The sequence below is a fragment of the Impatiens glandulifera genome, chromosome 1, assembly GCF_907164915.1.
Source record: "Impatiens glandulifera chromosome 1, dImpGla2.1, whole genome shotgun sequence".
NCBI lineage: Eukaryota > Viridiplantae > Streptophyta > Magnoliopsida > Ericales > Balsaminaceae > Impatiens > Impatiens glandulifera.
This window is the reverse complement of record NC_061862.1, coordinates 13,033,179-13,056,645: the sequence shown is the minus strand read 5'-3', so window position 1 is coordinate 13,056,645 and position 23,467 is coordinate 13,033,179. Positions and strand designations below refer to the sequence as shown.

Here is a 23,467-nt window from a genome sequence, read left to right as displayed (position 1 = left end):
ATTTATCTAACAGAGACCAAAATATTACGGGTTCAATTTTATTTGAAAACGATTTGAAGTTAAGTGAGAAGCATGACACTGGGGTGTTATTATAGTTATCTTTCGATTAAAAAAAAATCTAAAAGGTGAAAAAAATACAAAAACACCCTTATTTAAAAAAAAAAAAAACATGAAATGGAGAAATAAGAAAAAATGTAATTGATAAGACTAATGATATAAGCTATTTGCAAGTACAATTTCATATTATTATTATATATATATATATATATATATATATTTACCTTCTAAAATAAATATTTCATTAACAAGAAAATCTTGATTGTGGAGATGTTAGTATTCCAGATAATACAAAATTAATGATAAAATCAAAAATAAAAGTTATCTAAACATTTCAACTCAGACAATACTTCATTAATGGCACTCTAAGCATGTTTTTAAGTTATCACTATATACTAATATTCTTTAAAAATATTAAAAATAAAAAAATACATTTAAAAAAAAATCAAAGTCAATTTTTAAAAAATAATTGATAAATTATTATAATTAGCCATGATTATATGTTGTATTGAAAAAATGTAAAAAAATGACACACGTGAGAATGACAAATATATACAACAAAAAGAAAGCCTTCTTTTTAAAAGAAGAAGAGTCAATAACATTTTCCAAGACGGGTCGGGTCCACTTTACCGCACAATAAATGCATTCTCTCTCTATCAAAACAAATCCCAACTGTTATTATCTTTTTCTACTTTCTCAAAAAGGCGTACATTACTTCTCAGCGCACTTTAGAATCATTACACGGGAAAAGGCTTATTGATCCCAGTTATAACTGTTCATATCCTGCGCACCTCTTCTTCTTCCCCAGCTCACTCTCTCTCTAACTCCAGACCTGCAGTAAAAAGTAGAACACAGACTTTCTCTCTCTATCACTCTCTCTCACACACACAAACACACACACAACTAGTTTGCGTGTATTTGCTATTACGAACAAAAATACGACACACTTTTTACGAACTTTTGTCGATTACTGCTGATTCGAGCTAATAATCCACAAAACAATACGACAGCTACTGTGTGTCATTTCCAATCCGAAAATGTGGCTGTTTCGTCGGTGTTTGCATTTGCCTCATCATTGTGCAACTTGAATGTACTTTGGATCTGAAAACCCTAGCTCTTTTGCTCATCTCTTCTGGTATTCATATTGCTAATAATGTTTAGATAGGTTTGTTTTGAGAAAAATCTATAATCAAATTTATGTTTTCCTTTCTCTCTAGATTCTATTTGTCTGTGTTGTTGAAGCAGAATCATGTTCGGCTTCTCTCGTAGGCGAATGAAGCTTGGGAGGTGATTTGATTATCTTAGCTCCTTTCTGTTTTTTAACTTCGTCTTTTTAGCCAAGAACATATTTATTTGGATTTAGTTGTAATGCAATTTGAAGTTCTACTATTGAAGAACTTGATAATCAATATTGTGTTGTTTCAGACTGAAAGTTCAGATGTCTGATTCTGTTCATGGAATGAAGAGTCCAGTCAGGCAGCCTAAACGCAATAAGAATCAGAATGTGAGGATTTGATGTTATTTTCTATCTTATCTGCTTGTTTCATCAAAAGTCATTCTGCTAAGTTCTTAATATGTTCTAGACTGAAGCTACTGCTCCACCTCCAATCAGTAAACCTGATGAACCCATTTCTCAATCATCAACTGCACCAACTGAGCTTAGTAATGGAGCTCTTTCTAGTTCAGATAATTGGATGGTGTTATCTACTTCAGGGGATAAACCCACACCTCGCTTCAATGTAATCATTCCTTGAGTTAATCTTGAGCATAATCATGATAATGGTTTATTTTTAGCAACATAAATCTTACTTTTAGCTTAATAGCATGCAGCAGCTATATCTGGAAACAAGATGGTGGTTGTTGGCGGTGAAACTGCTAGCGGATTGTTGGACGATGTGCAGGTACTTTAAGTGACTACACTATTGTAACTATTGAAGGGTTTCAGTCAAGTGTGTGATTTTCCATGGATTTGAATCCCTTTCTCCTGTTTTCAGGTGCTGAATTTTGATAACTTTACTTGGAATGCAGCTTCATCAAAGCTTTATCTATCACCAACAAATCTACCTCTAAAAATTCCTGGATGCAAGGGTCATTGTCTGGTATAACTTCACATTGATGTGTCATGTAGGCTTTTTTAGCAACAAGTTCTAGTAAGTTACTAATGTATAGAAATTTAAGTTTGAAATGAAAAACATTTAATTTATTGAAAATATAACTATAACATAATTTTATATGTTTTTTAAAAGGAAAAATCATTAATAACTTTAGAAAGCGCTAAGATTGTTATCCACAAAAATGAGTTCAACTTATAACTTTTTTGTGACATTAGTGTCATGTTATTTTTAGAAAATTCAGTGCCAAATATGAAAAATTCAGTCATAGTGCAAGCTTCAAAGCAACCTTAATTAGTGTTTCTGAGTTCGGAAGAATGGGAACGATTAAGGGGCAGTTTAAAGAGCATATGCAATTATGCATCGATTTTTAGAGATCTTTGTACATGATAAGCTTTCTCTTTCCATCAATGAGGTTCATTGAAATTCTACTCTTTCCATCAATGAGGTTCATTGAAATTCTACATCAATAACTGTGGTTTGGTGCAAATCGTTTGGGGGTACACGGGAAAAAACTTGAATAATCTAGGCTGCTTCTTACACCAGGGTTCTTCAGGAAATTTTATTTTATCATTGGCTCATAACAGGTGTCATGGGGGAAGAAGGTATTGCTGATTGGAGGAAGGACCGACACACCAAGTGATAGAATATCAGGTTTTTGATTGATTTCCTATCATTAAATGTTAAGTTGACACCATTAGACCTTCTAAATCATCTGAAGTTCCATTCTCCGACTCTTCTAGTGTGGGCATTTGACACTGATACTGAATGCTGGTCACTTATGGAAGCTAAAGGAGATATTCCGGTACTATTTTAGTTTACAGCATCTTGATGTATTTTGCACTCTTTAGTTTGTACCTATTGGTTGATAATGGATTAGTCGCTGATGTTGCATTTCTCGTCATTATGTGGAACTCACATTTCATCTGATTTATTTGCAGATATCTCGTAGTGGTCATACAGTTGCTCGAGCAAGCTCCATTTTGATACTCTTCGGAGGTGAGGATGCTAAGAAAAGGAAACTGAATGATCTACATATGTTTGACCTGAAGTCATTGACCTGGCTTCCTCTTCACTGCACGTGAGTAAGATGCATTCAAGATGTTAGGAAAAACAATTACATTTATATGCTAAGCTTACAGAATTACCAAGTCTCTGCTACGTTGTGCATGTGCAGAGGAGCAGGACCATCTCCAAGGTGCAATCATGTTGCAACACTTTATGATGATAAAATGCTTCTAATATTTGGTGGGGCATCAAAGTCACGAACTTTGAACGACTTGTACTCCCTTGACTTTGAGGCAGTATGTTTCTTCCCGAGTCTTTTGAGACAGTAATTAGATTATATATTCTCTCAGCCTTACGGTTTGTTGTTACAAACATTTTCTCCAGATGATATGGTCAAGAATCAAAACACATGGTTTCCACCCACCACCTAGAGCTGGTTGCTGTGGTGTCCTTTGTGGAACTAAATGGTACATTACTGGAGGTGGAAGCAAGAAAAAACGTATGTCCCAAAACATTCATAATCTGATTTGAACTTCTAAGAAGAATCTGTTTTAGTTGAATTTATACGAGATTAATAAAACTTATATTTTGTTTTTTTAAATAACTAAAAGATTATTATTATTTTTCTTTTTCTGTAGTCTAGTGGTTTTGAGTTTGTTTGTCCCCAATTTAAAACCAACAAAACTTATAGTAACTCTTGTAATTAACTTTGAATCAAATTAAGTCTGTTATGTATTTATTCATTCATGTATAGACTGGCCTATCTTAGATTTCATCTTTCTCATCCTTTCAGGCCATTCAGAAACTTTGATATTTGATATTCTGAAGAATGAATGGTCAGTTGCTGCAGTCCCGGCTCCATCTTCTATAACTACCAACAAGGTAACATTGTTGATCCTTTGCTTCAATTTAGACAATCGGATTTACTGACCATGTTGGATTTACTGACCATGTTTTGTGCAGGGATTCAGCCTTGTATTGGTACCAAACAAGGAAAGAGATTTTCTTGTTGCGTTTGGAGGATTCAAGAAGGAAGCATCAAATCAGGTTTATAAAAAAAATCTCTCTTCATCTTGTTGGATGACATTTTTTTATGAATTACATCTCTTTCACAGGTTGAAGTGTTGATCATGGAAAAACATTCATCTTCCTCAAGGCGGTCAACTCTCTCAAAAGTTCAAGTACCTTTGGTTTCTTCAAATCATTCCTCATCCGCAGCAGGCATGTTATATACACATCTAACCGATATTTCTGTCCCCGGCCCAGCTGAAAACGTTACAAGGCAGAATCTGGCATCTGTCATTGAGCAACATGGTTCTGGCAGAAGATCATTGTCAGAGTCCTTATTTGCTGATTCAGCTAATGTATCTCTCCGCAAGCAATTTCACTGCGAAGAAGAGACCATTATCAAGACAGCAAAAAGTTCAGAAGCTGAACATTTTTCACAGGTAACAAACAGTAAGTAAACTTTGTTTCTGAATCTGGATCCAGATCTAGATCTAAGAAAAAATAAATGGAAGTAACTTTTTTTTGTCAGGTGCGAGAGCAAAGAACAAGACAACTTGACATTGGGACACAGACTAGCAATACTAATGCAGGTAAAAGCAGTTCAGAGGAGACATCTCCTCCAGTCGAGCCCAAAAATCAAGGAAATGGATTCATTATGTCTAACGAAGATGACGTTGTGGTTTTACTAGAACCAGAGGGCAGATCATCAGGATCAGGATCAGCCACAGTCCCAACAAATTTCTACGAACTATACGAAACTAAAATGGCTGCACTGATAAGAAAGAATGGGATATTGGAAGGGCAGCTTGCAGCTGAAATAGCTAGTAGAGAAGGTGCAGAAAAGAATGTATCTTCTGTTCTGAAGAACAAGCAAGAAACAGAAAAAAAATTGATGGATGCATTGAAAGAAGTGGAATTATTAAGAGAGAAACTAACAGGAGTTGAGTTGGCTCATGAAGAGGCCAATAACTTGGCCAATATTGTTCATTCCGATAATGTAAGGCTGGAACATGACGTCGCCTTTCTCAAAGCTGTTTTGGATGACACACAGAAGGTAAATTAAAATCACACAAAACCATATATTTTTTAATTTCCTATATAAAATAATTAATCTTTTATCTCCAACTTACTCTAGGAGCTACATTCAACTAGAGGAATTCTCGCAGGAGAAAGAGGGCGAGCATTCCAGTTAAATGTATGTATAATTTGTGCAAACTTTCTTTTTTTAACATTTTCTTATTTAAGCGTGGTTATATTTAATGTGCAGGTTGAAGTATTTCATCTAAAGCAGAGACTGCAGTCTATGGAAAATCGGGTGCCAACCCCGCGAAAGCCTTTTCCTGTGTGAAGGTATAAAACCCAATGTTTGGTCGTGTGTAAATTAATTAAAGAGTGACTAAAATCATTTTGATAAATATTTGTGCTCCCACTCTCTCTTGTAAGCTAAGCTATTTACTGGAAAAAGCCATCCATTTATGTAAAAGATTACCTTTAAAAAATAGTCTTAATCTTTAAGGAAAATCTAACCAAAGATTTTTCCTTTTAAATGTTAAAAGTTTATATTATTATTATTATTTCTGCAATGACCTTTAATGGTATGCAATGGCTTATTATTAGATCATTTAGATGTTCTGTGACACATAAATAAGGTACACTTGCCCTGATAACAGAACATGAGTGAGCACTGATTTAGGCAAAGTATTCATATGACAATCTTCTTGTAGTGCAATTTTTTATTTTATAGTTCTTCGGAATTACTGATTCGATACATCAATGGTACGAGTCTATGAGATAAAATATGTTTTTTTAGGCCCAATTATTATTTGAAGCTCGAATTTGGGTTGATTTCACTCTATGAGGTCCGGACTTTGAATGGTGTCATATAGGTTTAAAATATCAAAATTTTAGCCTCGATAAAACAAAACGTGCAATCATCTTATTTTAATACATCATTTTTATTTGTTTTCATGATTTGTCACGTTTTAAAATGAAATAATATTTAGAGACGTTTTGAATATATATTTTTTTTTAAAAGATTGAAAAGATTGAATATTGTTTATTGAGATTTCAGTATTTTAATTTATATATATATACAATTTGAGGAAAATTTTGAGAAAATTTGATAGAGATAGATTTTTGTAATTATATAATTTTGTATTTATTGTGTTTTAATATATATATATATATATATTTATTTATGATATATACAATCAAAATTATTGTAATAATGTGAGAATAAATAAGAAATTTGAATAAAAATGCAATTCAAAAATCAAGCTGTAATTTTTTACCCAAACTAGACAATAGTTGTGGTTTTCTTCTTCCCATCTTTCTCCCTTTGTAATCTTGTGTTTTTTTTAATATAAAAAAGTTGACTTAAAAAAGAAGAAAGATTATAATAATAATACGTTACATCATTTTATTAACTTTGTAGCATCACAGGAAAAAATATATATTTACAAATTCAGCAACTTTATAAATATAATAACAATTGTCAAGCATTTCAAGCATATATTTGGAAGTAACATAGCTGTTGAACATAACTTATATATATTTTAGCTTCTTTTTTTTTCATCACATATCTTAATACCATTTCCTCATTATATTTTAATTAGTAAATAACTCATTTATATACTGAAAAGTAATTCCCCATCACAAATGAAGATGATATATAACCCTTTCTCAAATCCTTTGAAATTATCATTTTTTTGTTGTTGTTGGAGTGTCCTCCATTGTAATATAGTTTATCCATTTTATTGTTGCCATCCTTTTCAAGGTGACAATCGAAGTCTTATCCTTAAATCTAAATTTGGTTATGTCTTATGCAATTAAACCTTACTCCTCAATTTGATCCGAAACAAAAGATTGTTCGATAACCAGACCAAACTCACCAGAATTTGTAACAAGTAGATCCTCATTATTCTGTCCAAAATTGAACTAGGAATTATAGTTTCTTTTGCAGTTGAAAGGGACATCCTCAAACACTACCCTGTCTTTGTTTTGTTTTCTAGGGTAGATTGTTGTTGATAAGTTCTAAATTTAAATATTAAATAAAATAACTGAAAATGTGACCACACAAGAAAACTTATATAAGTACTTAATTAAAAATTGTAATATACAGTTATGTACAGGTTTATACAGATTGATATAATTAATTAAGTAGGTTAAAATAGAGATACATCTTATTGAATTATATATAAAATTAAATAATTTATGTCTAATATTAGTTACCTTTTAATATAAGAAAAAATATATAATAATATTATGATAATATATAATATATTATATCTTTAACATCTTTTCTCAATCTCAAAATGTTAATATATTTTTTCAAACTCAAAATATAAACAAAATTGTTATCTTGAAGTTTGTTAAAGAAGAGATTTTAAAATGTTAATGATATATAATATTCTTCAAACGTGTTTGTGTGGACTATTCTGGACTATTCACTAATTATAGTTTGGGGGTGATTTAAAAAAAATGGGGTTTGATTTAATAATAAAATAAAATAAAATAATGTATAAAACGAGTGTATGAACATTGATTTTACCATTATTTTTTAGAATGAGATAAGTAAATAGTTAATTAAATTGAAAAATTAAAAAATTAGAAATTATGTTATATATTACCGTTAAAAAATAAAAATATTGGTGAGCTAAAGCACACTCTTAAATATGTATGAGATATACGACAACGTAAAAGTTTATGGATATTAACTATTAAATTAAACTAGCATTTATGGATATTAACTATTAAATTAAACTAGCATTTATCACGTGTATTTGCACGAGTAATAATATAAAAAACCGTGAAAAAAATATTACCGTAAAATTTTTATGGCGGGTCAACCCACAATCCGACCCAAGTATTCATTTACTCTCACATATATCCAAATTAACCACAACTCTCGACCCGACAATTCAGACACTTTAAAAATTAAGCATCATTATATATATAATGATAACAACTAAAAATGAAAATGATGTTACTCGTGACTCCGTGAGTATTATTTCCATTCCAACATCAATACGATATTTTGTTGACTAAATAGTTATAAATAAGTAAAAAAAAACACCAAATTTAATAATTATATAAAATAAAAACATCTAAAAAATATATATATTAAAAAAAATACAATAATAAATTTATTAAAACACTCTATGAAGTGAAGGAATAAAATAACCATTATATTATATATAATTATATAATTTATGTCTAATAGATATTAGATTATTAATATATATAATAATATATTATTACACTAATTAAATTTTTAATAAATTTATATATTATATCTTAACAAAATATATTAAATTAAGATTTCAAAACATCCAGATATATTACAGTTTGTCTAATTTTGAATATCCTGGTCAACAATCCGCTGAAGCCTTTCTGGATGTAATCCTTTTTCTCAAAACTTTAATTAAAATGTTATTTTATCATATGATTGATTATTGGTTAAAACAAATATTTACATACAAAATATGTTACCATATTTTTTTATAACATGTTTAAAGGATAAATATGACTTCAGCAAGATTACATTATCAAAAGCTTTGGCAAAAAAATGTTTCATCAATAACTTGTATTTTTTTTATATAAACCATGAATTTATTAATACAAATATATATGAAATATAATATAAAGTTAAAAGTAATTTATTTTTCATTATTTAATTATTTAATTACTAACCTAGTCAATGAAACTCTATATACATTAGGATTGTTCATAATTTGATTCAATATATATAGGGATGTAAAAACTACTCAACAATTATTCAAAACTTGGTATAAAGTTCAGACTTCGGTTAGTCTTAACTACCTAAGTCTAATCCATTTAAAAGTTAAAAAATTTAAACAAGTCAACATGACTGGTAAGTTATTATTATTTTTTACTTAACTTTATGTTATATTGATTTTTTTTAATTAAAGATAACTAAAATAACACTTTATCGTCCTTACCGCTTCAACTCAAAAGTATAATAATATATAATATTTTTTATTTAATTTAACAAAAAAAAACAATTTAGTCAAATTGATTAAGTGCTTTAGTAGTGATATTAAGGTTGTAGAATCAAACAAGATTTTTTTTAGTTGTAAGGGCGGAAGAAGTTGTGCGTTTGTCTAGCTTGCCTCGGCCCTAAGATACAAGTTTAAATTTTTGGACCCCTAAAATAGTAATTTTTTGTAATTTTAATAATATAAAATGAGATATAAATAATTAATATATTATAATACGAAATAGGAGATTAAAAAGGAAATAAAAAATTGTTTTTATAATATATATTTAATATTAAAAGAGAAAAAAAGGAAAAAATAATATTAATAATATAATATTATTAAATATTAAAAATTGGGGACCTATAAAAGTGGGGACCCTATGCAACTGCATATGTTGCTTTACCATGAGACGCTCTACGAGTCAATATAGAGCTTTTAGATTAGGCTCTCGTGAACATTATATTTATTTACAAACTCGCTAATGGGCTTATGAGCATATTCGTTTAGAGATATTTGTTTAGAGACTCGTGAAGATGTTCGTTTATAAAATTGTTAATGGGCTCACGGACATATTTAATAATATATTTCGAGATGAATTGAAACCCAAAATATTTTATTATTGGATAAATAAAACAATATATTACCCATAATTTATTTCAATATATATAACCCTTATATATATATTTATTTAAGAATGCAATATGACTCAAACAAGACTTTACACTTATCCTTTAACTTCATAGAATATTCTTAAATAATAAACCTACATACAAACTATGTATTTTTTTTTTTTATTTTGTTAAAACAAAAGTGTTGTATGCAAATAACAAGTAAACACTATATTTATTGCTATTATTTAGGGATTTTAATAACAATATTTTTTTTAAGTACAACTTGTTGAATAATAGTCTTTGTTATATAGTTTAAATGAGATTAAATTGACTAAAACTTAAAGATAACTAAAATAACACCCTGTAGTCCTTCAACTCAAAAGTATAATAATATATAATATTTTTTTTATTTAATTAAAAAAAATATAATTTAGTCAAATTGATTAAGTGCTTTAATAGTGATATTAAGGTTGTCGGTTCAAACAAGAATTTTTTTTAGTTATAGGGCCGAAGAAGTTGTGCGGTTGCCTAGCTTGGCCTGAGATGCAAGTTTAAATTTTTGGGCCCTCAAAATATTATTTATTTTTTTTATTTTAATAATATTAAATGAGATATAAATAATTAATATATTATAATACGAAATAGGAGATTAAAAAGGAAATAAAAAAAATTATTTTTATAATATATATTTAATATTAAAGGAGAAAAAAAAGGAAAAAATAATATTAATAATATAATATTATTAAATATTAAAAATTAGAGCCTATAAAAGTGGGGGCACTATCCAACTTATCTTAAGTTCAACCCTACGACGCCCTACGAGTCAATATAGAGCTTTTAGATTCGGGCTCTCGTGAACATATATATTTATTTACAAACTCGCTAATGGGCTTATGAGCATGTTCGTTTAGAGACTCGTGGAGGTGAAAATATTCGTTTAGAAAATCGTTAATGGGCTCACGGACATATTTAATAATATATTTCGAGATGAATTGAAACCCTAAATATTTTATTACTGAATAAATAAAATTTATCCAGTAAATTAAACAATATATTACCCATAATTTATTTCAATATATATAACCCTTAAATATATATTTAAGAATGCAATATGACTCAAACAAGACTTCACTTATCCTTTTAACTTCAAAGAATATTCTTAAATAATAAACCTACAAATTATGTATTTCTTTTATTTTGTTAAAACAGAAGTGTTGTATGTAAATAACAAGTAAACACTATATTTATTGCTATTATTTAGGGATTTTAATAACAATTTTTTTTATTACAACTTGTTGAATAATAGTCTTTGTTATATAGTTTAAATGAGATTAAATTGGCTAAAACTTAAAAGAAAAAAAAGGCCCTTGTTTGATTTTATAAAGCCCTATATTATGGAATGTAGGTTTAGAGATTTAATTAATTTATTATTAAGAAAAAATCACGAGAATAGAGGGTTTATTAATTCTTAAACAAAAAGCAGTAATTTTTAATCAAGTCTCAAAAAAGGGGAAAGAGGGAAGACACAGCAATATACGCAGCAGCAGCTATCTTTTCTCTGCTGTTTATGTGAACACATCTTCCAAGCGTCTTCCCTCTCTTAATCATATCAACACGATCAATTCCTCTGCCGATCGAAGTGGGTTCTTGAGAAATCGATATATCTTCGCTCTAACATCTATGGATTATTAAGAAATCGATTCTATTCACCCGAACTTATTCATTTTCTTTACGTTTTTGTGTATTATGCACATTAATCTACAGATATGTTGTATATACTGATATACATACATCTGATTGATCAATCGGGTTGAATGAGGGTCGGTTACGCTTTGCGATTTTATTGGTTTGACAAAATATTTTTCTTTTTTTTGCTGGGTTTCTAGAGTATTTTTGTGGGTACTTATTCATAGGCGCGTATATTGGACTTTTGGGAAAGAGGGTTTTGGTCGTAGTGTTTAAGGGGAGGTGGGTTTCGGTTTAGGGTTAGGGTTAGTGCAAGAAGAAGGAGACTTGAAATGGAAGACATTGATGAGATTGAAGAAGGGGAGGCTTGTTATTATAAGGAAGATGAATTCATTGATCCTGATATTGCACTCTCTTACATTGTAAGAATTCCATTCTGTGTTGTTGTTGTTGTTATATTCATGTTATTGTTGATTCGATTACTTGGGGTTGCTTAGTTCAATGTAGCCACATAGGGAGACTGAGATTAGTGAAGGAATGTAAATTGGATTTAGTTGCTAAAGTAAGGATGTAGTTTGTAATTGTACTAAAAACAGAGGGCATTCGTTATTAGAACCGATCACTATACATTTTATAACCACTCTTCTAATTGAGTGATTGGAATTAGTTACTCTAACAATAACACTTTTGTGTATTTGAAGGATGAAAAGATTCAGAATGTTCTGGGCCATTTTCAAAAAGATTTTGAAGGCGGCATTTCTGCAGAAAATCTGGGTATGTTACAAATTGTATGAGTTATAGTGTTTCAAAGAGTGGTCAAGAGTTATTCTTTCTTTGGTGTTTGATAGCATCAATTTTCATTACTGGCAGGGGCTAAATATGGTGGTTATGGTTCATTTTTACCCACATATCAAAGGTCTCCATCAATTTGGTGTCAGCCAAAGACTCCACAGAATGTTCAAAATTATAGCATGCCAAGGTCACCCAATAATTCAAGTTTTGAGGTATATGGAATATTCTATGTTTGATCTTTTGACTTAGGACGATAAACTGGTTAAGATGACCAAGTTTTTGGCATATGAATTTCTGGATTGTGTTACCTATACAGGTAACTCCTCAGAATAGTCGTCCTCCTTTGGATGCTGTTCAATCTTTGAAGCCTGAAACTAGCACCACCCGGAATTTGCAGCCACTGACCTTCGAAAAAGTCTTATCTGCTAGTGCTTCAGCAAAGCCAGACCAGTGTTTGTCTTCTTATCAAGCCAATAAGAACTTGACGCAGAATAACTTACCTTCGAATAAGCCATCTAACTCCTCTGACTACAGAAATTTGAAAGTCCGAATAATAATGGGTTCTGATAAAGCTGCTCAATCAAATGCCGCAATTTACAGCGGCTTGGGGCTCATCTCTCCATCTTCATCAATGGGGAATAGTCCTGAAGAGACTCCCAATATATCTCCTACCAGCATTGTTCAGGTGAAGCCTACATTCCTCAACTTCTTTTATTTGGAATTTGACCACAAATTGACATGTTCTTTTTTTTCACTTGTTATGGAACAGATTATGACGTCATCTGCAATTCTAGGGGGATTAATACTATCACCTCTTGATGAAACCCTGCTTCGCTTGACAAGGGAGGAAACTCTCCGACCACCTACCTTGTTAGTGGAGAATCAAGGAGACACTGGTTCAAAATTGGAGGAGAAAGTCAGAACTAAGGATAAGGCTCTAAATTCGGTGAAGGCAAGATTAAAAGGAAGTTATAACATGGACTTTGATGATAGTGCGACTGTCCTTTCAAGCAAAGGATTGAAAAGTGTTACCATGAAAAATGTTATTGAAGACGTGGCTGAAGCAGCTCCAGTTCCTAATGGATCCACAAAGGATATAGAGACTTCTTTCACTAGGAATATATCATTGGAGCCAATAACTGGCATAAAAGGTGGCAAATATGAAAAGTCAAGGCAGAGGATCGGGGAAAGTCTCAAGGATGTTGCAAGTAGCTCCAGGGAAGACAAATGGTGCAAAACTGATGGAATCCGCAATCGATTGAAAGTTGAGAACAATCTTTTCGGATGCAACAAAGATTTGAATATGGGAGTGACTTGTAATTCCCAAGAGAGTACTGATAAGAAAGAAGTGAAAACATCTCATGGTACTAAAAAGTTTTCATTTGAAGGCAAAAGAAGCTCTAAGGATACTCGTAACTCTAGCAAGATAGCTTCTGTAGCTCAAGTCAGTACAATGCTCAAGGAAAATAAGAAATCTGATAAAGCAAATAATTTAAGGGCTAGTAAGGAGATTCAAAGGGTTCGTAACGAATACAAAGATTTGTTGCAGATACCTGATAAAGTAGTGTCACATAAAGGTGTTCAGCCTAGGGAAAAGGGTGAAGCTTCTGAGAAAGAATATCAGAAACATTCCAATTTTAAAAAGCAGGAAACCAAGAATAAAAAAAGCGAGGCTCAGTTCTCTGGCACAGACCTAAAAAATGCAAGTAGTGATTTTCTGACTAGAGGAGAATTGGCAACTGAACTAGCTACTGTGAATCCTGTCGTTATTGAAGAGGACTGGGTTTGTTGTGACAAATGTCAAAAGTGGCGTCTTCTACCCTATGGAATGAAGACGGAGCATCTTCCTGAGAAGTGGTTGTGCAGTATGCTTAATTGGCTGTAAGTTATATAGAAGTTTGAAACTGTTTAGTTAGTGTTACTTAAACTCTCAGTTTAAATAGACCAAATCATGTCATGCATTTAGAATTACCTGTACTTCAACTAGTCTGATATAATAAATACTTTCAGCATTCAATTGTTGAGTTGATAGTTTTTAATTCATATTAATTTCATGTAGGGCTGGAATGAACCGCTGTGATATCAGTGATGAAGTGACAACAAATGCTTTGCGTGCGTTGTATGCAGCTCCAGATCCGCTTCCTGGAACTCAAATCAACAATAATAGTCATTCTGCCTCACAGGGAACATTATCAGCCAATACACAGAATCTTGACAGAAAGAGCCAGAACCTGACAACTTCTCATGATATACGCCATGATGGAAAGAAGAAACACAGATTAAAACAAATGAATAAATCTAGTAGCACTAGCAGTGGACTTCCAATCTCAAAATCTATGAACAATTTTATAGATGATGCAAATCAGCCTCTTCTGCAAGCAAACTCGCCAGTCAATAGTGTTCTGATAGGGAAGCATTCAAACAATGGTGATCATAGCTTGCAGTTCTTTTGTTTTTCTTGTTCTTCCTTGGCAATTTTTAGTTTACCATGTGCCATAAAAAAATATATCATCTGACTAATATTATTTTCAGCAGATGGCAAACAGGAAAAGCTAAAAAGCAAAAGAGAAGGGGGCTTATGTTCATATGACAATGCGAACCCAAAGAAATTTAAAACTAATGGTGGGGATCTGAACAGAAAAATAGATCGTCCTGATTCTGATGGTTCTTTACCAACTAAGGCAACCTCAAAGAATATGGTGAAAAAAGATGAACTTCCCTCCTCTAATGATGCAAGGTTTGGCAAGAGTCAGAAATCAGAGATATCTGTACAAAAACACAATGTATCACGTGTTGGGCCCTTGAGTACAGGTTTGTCTGAGGACAAGACCATATCTTTGAAGAAAAGAAAATTGAGGGATTGGCAGGATAGCGAAAGTCAAGTAGACATGCTGGGAGACAATGGGAAAAACCTATTTAATAGCATGGTCTCTACAAAGGAGTCTAGTGATAGTGAGTTGAGGAAGTTGAAATTGTCAAGGATAGAGAAATCCAACATCCTTGATAATGATCATGGAATTAATGGAAAGACCAGCTTCAAGAAAGTCATTGTCATGGGTATTGGGGATAAAGCCGAACATAATATAGAATTAATGTCAGCTGAGAAGGATCAACTGAGAAGGAAGCATAAAACGAAAGTCTCCTTAAAAAGGCCTTCAGTTGTTGGTGTGCATTCGATGAAAAATGATCTGGGGTTTGAGCAATTTTCCCTGCCAGCCACTTCGAGCTCATCAAAGGTGTCAGATTCCAGTAAAACTAGGGTCCATTTTCCTGAAGCAAAAGGTTCACCAGTGGAATCAGTCTCTTCATCTCCATTGAGAATGTCTAAATTAGGGAAGCTTTCACCTGCAAGAAGGATGACTGCAGGAGAAGATGCCTATGGGAAAGGTAATACTCTTATGATAGGAAGTGCAAGGAAACCTATGGACGGTGATGTTAATGTGGAGAATGTTCAATTAAGTATACCAAGGAAGTGTAATGTTGTTGGAATTTTTAATTCCGAGCCTGTTCGTTCTACAGTGATAGATTCTAAGAAGTACAATGATAATGCAAAGTCAGGTGGTAAATGTCCTCAAGTGTTTCAGAACAGCCCGGTTAACAATACCCATGTTTTGGAAAAGCCTAGTCTCTCTGATTTGAAACAAAAATCTGGAAAGGTAAAGTTGAAGGACAGGGATAAAATGTCAGATCAAAGTATTGAGAGGCTAAAAAATTCTGACACAATCGGCATGAAGAGAGATATAAGTGCATTAAAGAGTCTGAAGGATGATGAAACTGTCATTCGGCTTCCACAATCCCTCCATGAGGTGTCTAATGATGTCAGATCTGGCACAAGAACTATCAAGGATAATAGAAGTATTGGTAGAGATGTTTCTTCCAAATGGCCTAGTGGGAAAGCAGAAATTTTACCTCATCACCACACAGACAAAGATGAAGGAACACAGGAACCATATGTTGATAGTGGTGCAGAGAATGTTAAACAACCTGGATTTGTTCATCAGAAAGGCGATCACTCCACTCAAGGACATGTTTCTAGCCGGTTGGTATCCCAAGTTCTGGCTGATCAAAACCCACTAAGACAGGATGGTGTTAGTTCTATTGCTAATGATGTCCTGAAAGAGGCTGAAGGTCTGAGAGATTATGCAGATCATCTTAAGGTTCTTATTTTTGATCCATCTTTTTTTTTCTTATTTCCATCCTTCCTAAAAGAAATACAGTTTTCCTTTGGAACACAGTTTGTGTCTATGCTCTAATGATATTTACTTTTGTAGGGCTCTGGGTTTGTGTATGAGTGCAACGAGACATACTTCCAAGCTGCTTTGAAGTTTCTTCATGGTGCTTCACTCCTAGAAACTTGTAGCAGTGATAACAATAAACAAGGGGAATTGACTCTGATGCAAATCTATAGCAATACGGCCAAACTTTGCGAGTAAGTGATATATATTTGAGAAGACTGTCCTCTACTATGTCATGGTAGCTTTGCAGTAGTAATTCTATGGATAATTGGAAATTTAGTTTAAGATTTTCTTCTTATATCAAGAATATGTAATATCAAATTTAGTTGAAGTGGGATATACGAGTGATTTGATTGATCAAGGTTCTACATCTTCTAAACGAACGTGAGCCAATCCAAATTCATTTATTTTAGAATAAAAGTGAAATATCTAATGAAACAAAGGAAATTAAAAAATTATAGAATTTACATCTATTTCTTTAAATGCATATTTCTGCCAGGTACTTTTTTATATTTTTCTTAATATGAAGGTACATAAACTATCCATATTTGATTGCTAATTTGATAAACTACTGTCCCTGGAAAATGAATGTTATTGTGTTTTGTCAGGAAGATTTAATAGAATATGTCAATTATTGAATTGTAAGTTTTATAAAATAATTCTATTTCATTTTAGCATTCTCATTGTTACATATGCATTGTCATTTTTTACTATTCTTCACTATGAAAAGTCTCTGTTTCTGAGTAGTGGAGCAATATTTCTTGTTGACTTCTATTTGCTAGCACACATTATCATGCCCGATTGGTCTGCCCTAGTGTTCAATGCGTATCTAGTTTGAAAGAAATGAAATCAATGTTATGGACTTTAAATGTTGATGTTACTCGTTGGCTACTCGTAAGGAATGAATACTCTAGAACTCATCCCTTTAGAGCAGAAGAGATGATGCATTGTCAAAAACAAAAAAAAATATGCATAAAAAACACCCACTTCTGGTGGTGACAAATAATGGGGCCTATATGGAAGCCCCATTTGTTTCCTTTCCCATTTCTCTATCATAAAAGCATCCACACTAGTTTTAGAACCAACCAAATATATAGAAATTGAAACAAATTAAACAATTGTTCAATGGTAATCTAGTATGTACCCGTACCCAAATGAGAAGGAGAGAAAATGCACGTTTCCAAATAGGCTCAATATGGTTCATATGTACGTAGATTTCTTTTTTCTTTCTGGATAGTCAATATGCCTGGTTTTTTACCATCACATTTTATAATCTTGCAGTTCTTGCATTCTTAGTTGGCCATTTAATATGATCCTATCCTTCCTTGGTCCATATTATCTATTCAGCTTTAGTCATGGGTAAAATTCAATTTACATGGTTAAGTTATTGTGTCACAATTCTGCTGATAAGATACTGTATTTATATTAATCTCAGCTCTATTTGCCTCTATCATTCTATGAGTCTCTTCTTTTTGCGTATGGCAACACACATCTATTGCATATATAGGAATTCTAGAAGTTTAATAATTTTCAGTTTTAAAGCTAATGTTTTAATTTAATATTTGATTTTTATCCTTCCAATTATCTGCCAGAGTATGTGTCCATGAATATGAAAATCGTGAAGAAATGGCTGCAGCTGCACTGGTCTATAAATGCATGGAGGTGGCTTACATGAAGGTAGTTTATTACAAAAATACCAGCACAAATCGAGACCGGCATGATTTGCAAGCAAGTTTACAAGTGGTTCCTCCAGGTATTTAACTAGGATTTTTCAGTATGAAGAAGGTTTATTTACTTTCAGTACTGTTTTGTTGTATTAGTATAAGGCAAACTGGGACCATAACTTCCTTTCTTGTTGGAATGAAGTAATGGTATTTTTCCCTCTTAACTCTTGATATTGCTTGCAGTTTTAAAATGTAACATAGAGTAGATGGTTAAATTTAGTTATTAGAGATCCTGTGTGTGGCTTCCTTTTCTAGATCACTTGAATGTGAATTTATACACTTTAGTATGTCAAACAACTACACCTATGATATAAAATTTAAGAACTTGCTATCCCTTGTTGATATCATTGAAAAAGTGTGGCCATGTCATATAGCGGTGCAATTTATTTGTTTCTTTTGTTAATTATGTGGTACTTTTTCTTCTTGAACATTTGATTAGGTGAATCTCCATCATCTTCTGCATCAGATGTTGATAACTTAAACAATCAACCTGCTTTGGATAAGGCTAAGGATATGAATGCCACTTATGCTGGAAATCATGTTATTGCTGCTCGAAATCGTCCCAGCTTGGTTCGTCTGCTTGATTTTGTAAGTGTTCTGTTTTTTCATGTTTTAGTTTTATGAAAAAAACTATCTAAGCCCATTGGAGCTTGTCAATGATTTCAAACATGTTTTTGCAGACAAAGGACATAAGCCGTGGTATGGAAGCTTCCAGAAAATCTCACAATGCTTTTGCAGCTGCTCGAGTAATTTTCGAAAAGGCTCAGAATAGAGAGGGAATTGCTTCTGTTAAGAGAGTAATAGACTTTAGCTTCCAGGATGTTGAGGAACTTGTTCGTCTGGTTCGTCTTGCAATTGAAGCCATCAGTCGCCAAGGTTTCAGCGCCAGTAAAGAATAAAAAGGAAGCCAGGACTCGATTCTACAGAGAGACTACAAAAGCTAATACCTCTGTATATGTGTACAAAAAGGAGATTTGATTTGCAATTTTGTTATGTATTAGAAGAAGACTTCTTAGATGTTTGACCTCTTTGGGTCAGACGAGGGGGAGATACATAAAAATGTAGTAGTTGTTGGCGACAGACAGGTACTGGAAGCTATATGAGATACTAAACTTTATTTCCAGGCTTCTATTGGTTGGTTAGGATCCAAATTGGTAGGTTTTATAGAATCCGAGACATTTATTGAAAGCTTCAAATTTCCTACAAAGTTATGATGTTTTTTTTCTTCTATGGGGATCACTTTTTAGAGTGACTACAATGTACTTCTATTCATTTTTTACTTGAAATACAAAACAAAGAAATGGAATCCAATATTTCAGAAATCTCGCTCCCTTTTTTTTTTATCAAAATGATTATAAAATTCAGAATGTAAGATGATCTCGGTACACAAACAAGTAGAGGATATGACTGACAGCAGAGACAGTTATCTGGTATGTGCCTTTATGCTTTGTTCTACAATTGCATGTCTTATTACACTTTTATTATTATTATTAAAAAGATGATTCTTACCTACTTCTATATAACAGAAATGTCAAGATCCTGTTTTCTGGGTGCTTAAATAACAGCGAATGCGAGATTCAAAGGAGAAAATCAATGAAGAACAACCTGGTTAGTCGTATTTATGAGACACCTCGTTATTATTAATTTATATATTTTGTTCCTTTTATATCAAATATTTTAACAAACATAGACAATTATTGATATTGCAAGCTTGAATTAATTATATGTATGCCATCTTTGGTTGAGTTTGAGCTTCATACTAAGAAATGTTAGAAATTATTGTGGAAATATTTTATGGACCATAAATATTACAACTGCCATTTTTGGACCAAAAATAATCATTGCATAGATTTTTGTTTCTAATAAAGGTCAAACCTGTTTGATTCCTTCCAAATTATCCACCACATGACTAGGGGGATAGACTTCCAATCGGCGCTGATGGCCTCCGCGCTCATTGCATACTTTGTTTAAATTCCACATAAAGCTCTCATCCATGTCCAAATCCAATTTCATAACTATGTCGTAAGTTGTTTCCAGAGTTTTATTTTCGGCATTCTGTACGGCTGTATTTATTTCAATTCCTTCCCTTACAAATGAATGTGATGTGCACTAGGGTTAAGTTTAGGGTAATAGTTGTGATGTGCCTTTTTGGTGGGCTTTGGGCTAATATTGTTACTGGGCTTGGAAAACCGTAAACAGAAATCAAGCCAACTAACAATATTAGTCCAAAACCCATCAACGAGGCCCATCACAACTACTACCCTAAATTTTAGCCCTAACACGTACAGAATGCTGTGCTAAAATGACCGCGATCATCTTTCTTCAACTACTTCCACTTGGATGAATCGTAAACGGAAGTGATTTCGACACATGCACCAAAACAGTTTAAAATATTCAAACGTGATTGATGTTAAAGAAGGGTCGGTGGTTCTATCCAGTCTATTGGATTAGAAGTTATAAATTTTATTTAGTTTATAACTTTGTTCTCTTTTGAATTATGTATGTAGGATTGAGCCTTTACCAGTTGAATTGGCCAATATCTTGTACACTGACCTTCTGGTCTGATTGATTATTTATGGAAGTTTCTATTTTGACAAAAAAAATATCCTTCCACTTTTGGTGCTCTACTAAGGCACCACTAGAGCTGTTATGGAGATATGAACTTAATGATCTAAAGAGTTGATTTATCCCTTATTTTATATCTTGCATTTAATTTCTCTTGCAGAGTGATGAATTTTATCAGTTGTGGATTGATAAGCAGATTTATATCCCCGGAACAAAGGTTGAAAGAGCTCGAAAACACAGTACTAAAGCTATACCTCTAAAGCCCTAGCACACATCATCAGTACATTTCTCCCATGGGCTGTTATGCATAAAACGGCTAATGACTTTTCTTTTTATGTTAAGTTGATAATTAGGAGGTTATAATAGCTTGGTCACGCATCAACCTCATATTTACCATACAAAAAGCGAATACTTATTGTATCAGATTCATTTATAAGCTGATACCTTTGGTAAAATGATTTGAGTTTCCATGAATGGATGTTTGGCCTTAAAATGAAGGAGGCAGTTATAATATGGACAAACAGTGTAGCTTGACTGGTACCCAATTCCAGGATTTGAGAGGAAAACTAAACTTTTCCATTAATCATAGGTCTGGTTTGATTCCAACTTATTCTGTTGGTTTAATGTGTAATATTTGAACTTTTCAGCTTAGTTACAAATTAATACTAATTGTGATTTGCAGTTAAATCAAACAATGCCATATAATCTTGTTTATCCATATAACTTGATTACTTACTATATTTTGAATTAACCAACACCATTCTAGTTCCAATTTAAATCATATGCATAAATTATTTCTAATCTTTTGGCCACATCTTGTGATTTTGCCTGATCAAAAACCTTACTTTGCACATTTAAAAGCAAATGAAAAATATCTTCTCTTGTTTTGGTTGATTTAATTAATTTGAAAGTATATATTACAAGAACAAGTATAAATCTCTAACCAGTTTACAAACTTGAAGATAATATTATTGAAAGCTAAAACTGTCTCCTTTAACAAAATAAAATTCTCACAAAATTTAAACATTTCAAGATAGAAAGAAATACACTTAAAAGTCATAACTCATCAAAGATCAGAATATGCACCATATAGGTCTGTAGACTGACTCCGTCTGATGAAAAAATAGGTAGAAAACAACACGAATGAGTCCAAACGATGATTTTGTATAAAAGAAACAACCTTCATGATGCTGCTGCTACTCCAAAGGACTGTAACTTGTTGCAATAAGGAGTCGGAAAATTTCTGCTCCACTGCCGCCTCTGTAGTTCTATATGACAGTAGCGGCTCAACATATTTTTGTAGTCTTTTATCACATTAGTTTCAATCTCAGCTCGAGCAGAACTTCCTGGAGGAAACTTTTGGTCAAATTCCTGCGACTTAACGAAAAACTCCACATCATGTTTCTCGGTCATCATGGGGAGCTGAAAAGATTGGTTCTTTTGTAGAGAATAATCAGGTTCTGTGAAAGGAAGGTAAGCAAGCAAGATTATCAACATAAAAGGAATAATCTGAAGAATAATCAACATTGGTCCAACTCCACCACCCTCATTATCCCCCCTCTGATGTTGATTTGTTCTTGTTGTTCTTCTTCTAGTTCTATAAACACCACGAGCCGAACCAAACACATCACTCTGACCGAAAAATGTCCTGAATATCTCATCTGGATCAAAATCATCGTCGAAAAAGTCATTCCCTGTTCTCCTCCTACGCCTCCTTACATTGTTTGTTTGCTGATTGTTTTCAAACTCATCCACTAAACCTGTCTGATCGTACTGTCTTCTTGAATCTTCGACACTCAAACACTTGAACGCCTTTCCAACTTTTTTAAAGGCTTCCTCTGATCCAGGTGCCTTGTTCTTGTCTGGATGAACTTTCAGAGATAGTTTCCTGTAAGCCTTCTTGATTTCATCTGCTGAACAATTCTTCTCCACTCCAAGGATTTCATAGTAACCCATACTCCTGTTGACCTGCCTGATTAATTGCACATGTTCCTCAGTATAACTCCTTCCCACATTCGAGATTTCATCAACAATGGAGGAAGCTGGTTCGGACTTCGACCTACTAATGGGTTTTTCATTTCTGGAAGAAGCTGAATCTAGGTCTTCACATGCAGACAGAAGATCATCAACAGACAAATTATGATTAAGACGACGAGCAATACCAATGAATTTGAGCGCACGCTGCTTATTCCCTGCAGCAATTGCTTCCTTGGCAATGGAAACACACTTTACGGCTTCGTCTTTGTTACTTTCCATAATCACAAACAAAACTGGGAATCATTCATTTGCAGCTTCAATCGGAAACGACCTAAAATCAGACAAAGGGAAAACGAAATAAACTAAAGTCGTCTCCTACACTATAAATTAGATCGTTAAATCCAGATGGGTTATCTTATCATTCACACAAAGTAATCAAAAACCCAGTAGCGTAAGTATCAACATTTGCAGAGAAATCAAAATAACAACGCTACCTTGATTCAGAATCCGATCCTAAGAACCACAAAGGAGATAGCGAGATGTGAGTTTAGTACCTCCGTCGTCTTAAGCCGAAGATCTGCATCAAAAGTATGGTGCCACCGCGCCACTTTGAGTGACGGTCAACAACCGTTTCTCAACCTCCCTTCCCTTCCAAGCCTCCAAGTCCAAAGGTACAGGATGACTATAGGTACT

General features: G+C 32.8%; 3 protein-coding genes across 8 annotated transcripts; 2 read left to right on the top strand and 1 right to left on the bottom strand.

The window, feature by feature from the left end:
- Positions 1-871: 871 nt before the first annotated feature.
- Positions 872-5,755, top strand: LOC124920649 (acyl-CoA-binding domain-containing protein 4). Of its 3 annotated transcripts, XM_047461187.1 has the most exons (18): positions 872-1,192; positions 1,275-1,344; positions 1,483-1,561; positions 1,641-1,796; positions 1,881-1,958; positions 2,052-2,156; positions 2,756-2,822; positions 2,912-2,973; positions 3,110-3,249; positions 3,346-3,472; positions 3,561-3,675; positions 3,970-4,058; positions 4,140-4,223; positions 4,292-4,624; positions 4,714-4,774; positions 4,874-5,238; positions 5,320-5,379; positions 5,452-5,755. In XM_047461187.1, exons 2-18 carry the CDS (start codon positions 1,307-1,309, stop codon positions 5,530-5,532), a joined length of 2,040 nt encoding a protein of 679 aa, XP_047317143.1. In that variant the 5' UTR covers positions 872-1,192; positions 1,275-1,306; the 3' UTR covers positions 5,533-5,755. The 3 variants fall into 3 exon arrangements, with proteins under 3 accessions (XP_047317143.1, XP_047317142.1, XP_047317144.1); XM_047461186.1 differs by having other exon boundaries at positions 873-1,192; positions 4,714-5,238; XM_047461188.1 differs by lacking the exons at positions 872-1,192; positions 1,275-1,344; positions 1,483-1,561 and having other exon boundaries at positions 1,710-1,796; positions 1,888-1,958; positions 4,714-5,238.
- Positions 5,756-11,308: 5,553 nt separating this feature from the next.
- On the top strand, positions 11,309-19,550 carry LOC124918946 (cysteine-tryptophan domain-containing zinc finger protein 3-like). Of its 3 annotated transcripts, none has more exons than XM_047459031.1 (11): positions 11,309-11,903; positions 12,183-12,255; positions 12,352-12,485; positions 12,590-12,958; positions 13,043-14,154; positions 14,333-14,700; positions 14,806-16,430; positions 16,545-16,702; positions 18,101-18,261; positions 18,699-18,820; positions 18,913-19,550. In XM_047459031.1, exons 1-11 carry the CDS (start codon positions 11,814-11,816, stop codon positions 19,129-19,131), a joined length of 4,431 nt encoding a protein of 1,476 aa, XP_047314987.1. In that variant the 5' UTR covers positions 11,309-11,813; the 3' UTR covers positions 19,132-19,550. The 3 variants fall into 3 exon arrangements, with proteins under 3 accessions (XP_047314987.1, XP_047314986.1, XP_047314985.1); XM_047459030.1 differs by having other exon boundaries at positions 11,310-11,903; positions 14,809-16,430; positions 18,672-18,820; XM_047459029.1 differs by having other exon boundaries at positions 11,310-11,903; positions 18,672-18,820.
- Positions 19,551-21,658: 2,108 nt separating this feature from the next.
- Positions 21,659-23,467, bottom strand: LOC124921248 (chaperone protein dnaJ 49-like). 2 transcript variants are annotated; one of them, XM_047461875.1, is made up of 2 exons: positions 23,329-23,467; positions 21,659-23,105 (listed from the first exon to the last, which is right to left on the bottom strand). In XM_047461875.1, the coding sequence occupies exon 2, from the start codon at positions 23,051-23,053 to the stop codon at positions 21,980-21,982; it is 1,074 nt and encodes a 357-aa protein (XP_047317831.1). In that variant the 5' UTR covers positions 23,054-23,105; positions 23,329-23,467; the 3' UTR covers positions 21,659-21,979. The 2 variants fall into 2 exon arrangements, with proteins under 2 accessions (XP_047317831.1, XP_047317830.1); XM_047461874.1 differs by having other exon boundaries at positions 23,269-23,461.

Coding starts and splice junctions, on each gene's coding strand:
- LOC124920649 (XM_047461186.1), top strand. CDS start 1,307: ATGTTCGGCTTCTCTCGTAGGCGAATGAAGCTTGGGAG. Junction 3,250..3,345: donor TGGCTTCCTCTTCACTGCAC/GTGAGTAAGATG, acceptor GTGCATGTGCAG/AGGAGCAGGACCATCTCCAA. Junction 4,224..4,291: donor AGAAGGAAGCATCAAATCAG/GTTTATAAAAAA, acceptor TCTCTTTCACAG/GTTGAAGTGTTGATCATGGA.
- LOC124918946 (XM_047459029.1), top strand. CDS start 11,814: ATGGAAGACATTGATGAGATTGAAGAAGGGGAGGCTTGTTATTATAAG. Junction 12,256..12,351: donor CATTTCTGCAGAAAATCTGG/GTATGTTACAAA, acceptor CATTACTGGCAG/GGGCTAAATATGGTGGTTAT. Junction 16,703..18,100: donor AATACGGCCAAACTTTGCGA/GTAAGTGATATA, acceptor ATTATCTGCCAG/AGTATGTGTCCATGAATATG.
- LOC124921248 (XM_047461875.1), bottom strand. CDS start 23,053: ATGGAAAGTAACAAAGACGAAGCCGTAAAGTGTGTTTCCATTGCCAAG.